Source organism: Populus euphratica, unplaced genomic scaffold (genome assembly GCF_000495115.2).
Source record: "Populus euphratica unplaced genomic scaffold, PopEup_1.0 scaffold334.1, whole genome shotgun sequence".
Lineage (NCBI taxonomy): Eukaryota > Viridiplantae > Streptophyta > Magnoliopsida > Malpighiales > Salicaceae > Populus > Populus euphratica.
In genome coordinates, this window is record NW_011500223.1 from 160,857 (window position 1) to 168,987 (window position 8,131).

At 27.2% G+C, this 8,131-nt stretch overlaps 1 protein-coding gene across 1 annotated transcript in view; it reads right to left on the reverse strand.

Annotated features, from left to right (window-relative positions):
- Positions 1-7,368: 7,368 nt before the first annotated feature.
- LOC105112330 (gibberellin 20 oxidase 2) overlaps positions 7,369-8,131 on the reverse strand; it is a 2,461-nt gene continuing 1,698 nt past the window's right edge. Inside the window, exon 3 of the mRNA XM_011008003.1 lies at positions 7,369-7,953. Coding sequence (XP_011006305.1) covers positions 7,681-7,953 — 273 coding nt within the window. The 3' untranslated portion in view covers positions 7,369-7,680. The remainder of the gene's footprint in view (positions 7,954-8,131) is intronic.

Genomic DNA, 8,131 nt, shown 5'->3' on the forward strand with positions numbered 1-8,131 from the left:
TTAAGTTTTTTGGTCAACTTAATATATAAAGTGTTATTGATTATATAAACAATAGGATGTAAAATGAAATTTTTAAGAAAATAAAAGGAAAATATTATCACATTCAAATTTTAAGAGGGTTAAGATAATTTTCCCTAAATATTTCTTACAATTTTATATCGTAGATCCTATTGAAAAAAAAGTCTATGTTTCTAACTTTACTTCATAATAAAGATTAATTTATAATTTTAAATATATGATAATTAATTATTATGAATATGTGGAATTAATATGTTAGTATCTCTTATTATTATATGAAATATCTCTCTATCAAATACTAAGTGATATATATAACTTAAATTAGATAGTTGTATATTCTATTGAAGTGCATGATGTAAGTCAATCTGAAATAAATAAAAACACATAATTCAATATTATATCCATGATTTTTAAACATAGGAGAGATTTTGGATGATTTTTTTATATGAAAAATCTTACTAATCATTAACAATTTTCTAATTAGTCAATGATATAATTCTAAATTTTTAAATTGTATTTAGTATTAATATTTTAAATGTGAATTAGAAAATAAAATTATTAGATATACGAGATTTCAATAGAATGTTATTTTACGAGATTTTTAAAAAATTTAAAGAGAATTTTTAAAAACTATGTAAAAAACTTGGATGAGAGATCGGGTAAATGGCAGAGTTCCCTATAAATAAAAAAGACCCTTCACCTAATTCGAACAGATGCAAGTGTACTAGTGTATTTGTAGCACTAGAGGGCAGAGGCCTTCATTTAGAGTAGACCCCTCCATCTCTCTCTGGTCTTTTGGAGCTAGCGAAGGTCCTCGATTGTCTAGTTAGTGGGCATATGGCTTGCCACAGAAAACCATGTAAATGCAATTCCCTGCCTTCAGCTTTCGGCCCCTCCCTTCCTCTAGTTGTTTTCGTTCTCACCTTCGAGTGTGCAAAGCAATAAAGCATAGGACAAACCCTCGTGTCATGCGCTTTTGTGGAATCTTTCACTATGTCCTGCCCTCATTGCAATACAAAACTTCTAGAGTAGATCATGTTGGATTTGGATTTATGGGCAAATCCAAGTTCAAAACCTACTTAAAGGAGTTTGAAGAAAATTGTTCCTGAACAGTTTTATGACGGTTTTTTAATACAAAATTAAGAGAATTGTACAAGTTTTAAAAAATAAGATGATAAATAATAACTTTTTTGATCAAATGAGTATGAATACTTTTCTTAATTTAAAAAGAGATATCTTTATTAGTGTCTTATTAATTCCATCTCATGAACCTATATATATACATGTTAATATTTAATTTCATTTTATATTTTGTACATACTCGAACATTTTATAATTACAATTATCCTCATTTAATTTTTAAGATATCGCAATTCTTATAATTTCTACTTAGTGGTTTCTCATTATATTTAATATTCAATTTCTTATTATTCCATAAGATACAATACATTTATATTTTCTTTAATACCAAGATTTCATAACAACTATAATTCTCTTACTTCTAATTATAAAAAAAACAAAACAATACTAATACTAACTCGATGTTTTCTCTTTTATTCAACTATTATTAGACTAATTTAAATCTACATAGGCTTATAACTTAGCCCAGCAAAATCAATTCAACTCAACATGCTAATTCTTTTCAAATTATATATTCATATTCCCTATTTCATATGTAATTTACTATAACCTCATTCATTATATTTATTAAAATTCAAGATCATTGAAACATCACAATTAATTTAAAATCAAGATCAACTTTTTCAATTTCTTAAAAACTAATGAATCAACTACAAAATCAATTTCTTAACAACATATATAATTTTATCATAATGTCCATAATTTGTTATTTCAAGCATTTTTCCTTCAATATAAAAAACATAACATACAATTCTATATAGCAATTTTACATACAAAATAGAACACCTTTCCATGTTTATATATAGTTGATGTAATGACCTTTCTAAATTTATTTATTTTTAACAAACTTTTGACACAATTTTCTTTATATAAAACATTACTCAACTTTTGTTTTATTGTATTGAATCTTATAGAAAGCAAAGTATATTCCTTTCAAAACATTCAAAGTGGCTTCAGGCTCACCTCTCATCAAAATACATGCTTAAATCCTAATCCTTTCACAATACACTCTTCACATAATTCATACAATATATTTGCATTACATAACTAATAATATAGGAAAATCAAAAAAGTAGTTCTTAAAAATCAACTTACTTAAATGATTACATTAATTAATTTTAAGTTTTCAGAAGTTTACAAGCCTAAAACTCTTTATTTCCTAGACTATTTATATAAGTAAATGAAGATTGGATAATCTAAGATGAGGAGGTGCTCATAAAGTACATGTAAAATAAAATTATATTTTGAAATATATGTATGCATGTACTACTTCCATTGAACTTTTAAGACATTTTATTCTCTTTATTTTCTAGTTTTTATATCGACAATCAAATATGTTCCTCCTTACCATTTACAATAAACAATCCTTAATTCTACTTGTTGTCCTTAATTTCCTTTGAAAATGAAATATATTAATTATTTTAGAAGATATTGGATTTAATTCATGTAACTATATCCTTACTCTAATGACATATACTACTGATCTTTACAACATTTCCAATAACCTTTTTAAAGGCAATTTAATCCTTAGGATCTTAATGTTTTGCTTTGAAGGTGAATCATGCATTATCCAATCCCAAAAGCAATTCAAATATTAAAATATATTATCCTTGTTTATCTTACGATCATATATTAATATTTTATTTATTTTGATAATAGTAATTAAATAAAAATGGACTAATACGATTTAGTTTAAATAGGTCTATATGAAGATCATATCATAGGGCATAAGAAATTGAATGAATAAACTCATTAATAAATTCTAGATATAAAGCAAGTAAAACTTAGTTCTTAAAAATTCATTTTAATATTTATTATTAAATCTTTATATCTTACTCAATAACAAACTAAAATGAATTCAAACACTTTACATTGTATGCAAAGATTTTGATATTGAAAGATTCTACTAAGATAATGAATGGATATTATTTTGAGGCATATAACTCTCATGTTATCGATAATTGTTATCAAATTCATGTTATTGATAATATATACATGATGTAAGGTTTAGATCAAGATCACCAAAAACAAAGATACACTTAAGGAGAGAAAAAGATCCAAAGTTCATAATTTTAACATAATTTCTCTATTAGTTTTATTGACAAATAAAGTATAACACCTGCGAAATTTATTGTTTGTAACTAGTAGCTTCTCCCATGTTTTGTTGTTTACCTCTTTTATCATTGAAATTTTTTATTTATTATTGTTTGATCATCTTATTTAATTTCTTTTCAATTTTATCCTTTTAAATTTTGTTTCCATGGTTTTATGTTTTAACATATATATATTCTCTTTATTATATTTTGATCATCGCATTTAATGTGTTGTTAAAAAAAAATTGAAAAAATAAAGACCAAACTTAACATAAACAATAGAGCTCCCTTTACAAAAAGCATGAAAAAAAATTTAATTTTACCCCTTACATTCTAAATTATACACATTTGGTCCCTATTATTTTAATTTTTTTCTTCTAATTTAGTCCTTGAATATTAAGGAAAGAGATAGAAAGTCATCAAAAAAACCGATAAGATAAAAAGTTTTCAATAAGTGACATTATTTTATAATAGAATTATAAATTATACACATTCATTTGTTATGTTGTATTTTACTAATGAAATACTCTATTGGTAGTTAAAAATTAATTTTGCTAGCATGACTTTTACCGACAAGTTCATAAATGGGTACTATTTATCAAAAAACTTTCCTCGGAGATTCTTGATCTGTTTATAATTTCATTGGTAATATAACCAGCAATGGATTTATAGATAGAAAAGGCACGCCAAACAAAAAACATTACTTTATTCTGTTTGTATATCCGTTGATTAATATGACATATAACCGAAAAGAAAGACCGTTTGTAAGTTTATTGGTTATTTTTTTTAATATTACTGAAAAAATTAAATCACTAGTGATTAAACAGTAGTAGTGAAATTTTCAGTAATATACTGACCGATTTAATCCATCAATAAGATTGTCAATAATTTTAATAAAATATTTTAAAAAATCTAATAAACAAAGTAGAAAATAATTAAAAGAAATTAAATCAAAATCAAAATTTATCAGTTCAAATATAATTCATTTGGAAGATAAAGGTTATTGGAGGGGAAGTAGGTCATTGCCGGGACTAGGGGGTTATAATAGGGAGCATATGTATTTCTCATGTGTGATTTTAGTTTCATATACAATCATTGGAGTTTGGTTGTCTTAGCACTAAATCATTGCATCTAGAAAAGCCACCCTTTAGATACTTTATACCTGATATAAGGCTATCCAATGCCATAGATAACCTTTACAATTGATTTTGCATGGGAATTTATACCTGACATAAGGCTATCCAATGCCATAGATAACCTTCTATAGTTTAAAGGTCACATGCCTTGCCACTCTTTCATACCCTGACTTGCTTCTCTAGGTTATCTTTGCACCATGAATACGCTACATATGGCTGGAATAATAAGAAACATAACTTGGATTCTATTTGGTCACTTATTCTTTCATTGCCACTACTCTAGCTTAGTATGAGGAACCATCAACAACAAAGCTAATATGCAATGGCTTATCAGTTCTTGGCATCATCTATTTCTCTAAGCTTTCAACTTACCAAAAGAAGAAAAACACCATCCATATGATTGCTCGCCTCTTTTTATCCACCATGATCTACTTTATATGGTAGGAAAGGAATAACAAAATCTTTAGCAACCACTACTAGCCCCCTAAAACAACTGGTGAGGAAATCTACTAGTTTATAAGAACTCATATAATAAACATGGAGCACAAATGCACCATCATAGCAATGATTCGAGATGCTTGGAGCCTCTTAGATCCTTAAAGTAATGCTTTAATGGTTGCATTTCTTTTTCAGATTTCTAGTTTGTAGTTTTCTTTTCAGAATTGACTAGTTATTTTTGGGATGTCGCATATTCCAGTCTCCTAGCCTATTCTTATTTTAAACTTCTCTCTTTCTTTTCCTTTTCCTTTCTTTGTTGTTCCCGTGCCTGTTATTTCAATTGGTTTTTCTTCTTGTTTTCGATTTTCCAAGAGTTATGCCTCTTATTTGTAATTTCTTTCTTCTTCAATACAATTAAAGCTTTTTTAAAAAAATATGGGTCATGTAAACTTCAACTTGTTGATTTAAAATTGCCTTAAACTCCAAAGTTTGTTATAGCCAGTTTTAGATTTATAACGAGCATGCCCACACTTGATCAAATCTACATTTACAATGTAAGACATCATGCATGAGTTTGAATATATATTAATTTTTTGGTATCGTAGACCAAGGGATTTCATCATGAATATAATAGCATAGAAGTTTTTTTTTAACCTATTATCTTCAGGTAAAATGCTTTCATCCATTGGATAATTTTGTTGTAACCAACCTTACTCAACCTATAATTTAACTTAATGGTGAACATATGTGCAACAACTGATAATTTACTGTGTTTGTGCCCGCACATCCTATAATGGTTTTATGAAATCTTTCAAAACTGGTTGCATCTACATTTGGTTCATTTTCAATGAAACATTCACTTCCATAACCCTAATTCATTCTCATCGCATCTATAATCATATTTCTATACATATTACTATTATCATCTACAACTTCATGCGTGTTGCTAGAACTAGAAGTTGACACAACAGTCTTTTCTATTATGGTTTTGTAAGGAACATGTGGTTCTCTATATACAAACCAACACAAATATTTCTCTGTGAACCCTTTCTGCAAAACATGCTTTGTTACAACATTTAGATAAATAAACTTTTATTTTTACACCTCTTACATGAACATCTAATACTGTCTTTACTAATATTTCTCATATTAGATAGTGTGTAATTAATAAAACCCTAAATTTTATTACAATAATCCATCATACACAACTCTACGGGTGAATCTTGATATTTTCATGAACAATCATCCATTACTTATATCAAACCTATATAAAATATTGAAGACAACATATATTAATTAATTATGTGAACTAAAAAAATTAGCTAACATTGGTTTAACTTAAACTTATTCAATATATTTTAATAGTACTCTTAAATCATTATCAATCATTTATATAAATTTAAATTTCTACACACTTACCTAAATTTTCAATTCAAGAACAAAATTGACAAAATATAAAATATACCTATTAAATAAGTCATTATTTATTTCATTACAAAACACCCAAGTCACAAAATTAAAATCAATTTCTTCAAATTAAAAACAAATATAATTTTTTTTAAATCTCAAATAAACCCTAAGATGTAGAAATCATAAATTCATACAACAAATTTTTATTAAAAAAATATAAACAAGTAAATACCCAAACAAACTACATATACTACAAAAATATACAATAAAAATTATCATTTTAAAATTGAGTTCAAACAAAAAAAATAAATATTTTTGCTTACTTGATGTAGGGAATCTTAAAAAAAAATGAATTAGAACATCGATGCTGACAGACTTAGTATTAGGGTGATTATATTTGTGGTAATGGAAGGTTGATTTGTGATAAAATAAAGGGAGAGGATTTGTTTTTTTTCTGCAAAGAAAATAAAGGAAGAAGAACAAATGGAAGAAGGAAAAAGAAAAGGTTTCTCACCAAGTTATATCTTAAATATTAATGATGAATTTACAAACGGATTTTACCAACAAGTTTATTTTGTTAGTAATTTTATCTGTGTAAATAACACGTCATTGTAACTTTTGGCTTTTTTAATTCCTTCTTTTCCTACATTAATCATCTAAATAAACATTAACAAAGTGTTTACAAGAGACAATACTTTCGGTACAGTTCACCACAATTTATCAATAAAAATATTTTTTTTAATATTTCTATTTATATTTGTTAATTTTTTAGTAGTGTGTCAAACAACTTGTCATTTATAAATAAAAAAATAAAGCAGATAATATGTTGTTTGCTTTTTAAAAATATTTATACCTGTTCTAGATCTTTTTTTTATATATAGGTTAATTACGTGAGCCTAGCTTATTTGGCCCCAAAACACTTGGCTTTTTTTTTTAATTTTTATTTTTTAATATATTTTTTAATTAATACCTACTTTCTTATTTTTTAAATTATGTAGTTTAACTCTTTTTTTAAATAAATATATAAAAAAAATGGATTGCTGGTATAATTTTATAATACTTCATATCAATGCTCTCAATTCCATATCGATTGGAGTATTGCTTTTCTTATTGGAACGATACATTTTGGCTAGTTAACAACTTAAAAAATGCTTTATTATGAACAAACGATATGACCACAAAGAATCGATCTAAGTGCTTTCCTACACACAAGGGAATGAAAGAAGGAAAGACAGATAACGCTACAAGCGAAGAGGGTGCAAATCATAACAAAATAAGAAGAGCCGCGATACAGGGCACAACCACACAGAAAAGAAAAGCACATACATATCTTCATGATTTTGATAATGAAGGCCTATGGAAACCTTAGTTGACATCTAGGCACGAACATCGGACATGTATATATATATGTGCTTGATGTGAGTGAAGATTCCATGACAAGAGCATTAGATACTTGCTGATTTTCGAGAAATGATCCATTTGGTGAAGTTCTGAAGGGTAGCATCATCAGCTCTGTAGCACTTCTGTGTGAAATGGAGCAAGTCCGACCATGTAAAGTCTGGGTACATCCTTCTCCCTTGATTGCACACAAGATCCGGTGGTGGTCTCACCACCTTGTCTTCTTTTGGGCAAAGAAAGAATGCCAACGATCTTCTCTCCTCGTACTTGTTGACCACCGCCCTGTGCAGGCAGCTCTTGTAGGTCCCATTCGATAAGGCCTGCGAATCAAACAAAATCAGCAAAAGCAGGAGGAACCTACGGGAATTACACGCACGACTATTGTTCCCTTTGCACAGTTAATTGCTATAATTTATTAAAATAAATCAAGTAATTCCTATAATATAAAAAATAATTAAATAAGCGATTATCATGCTTGATTTGTATGTATGTATGTGT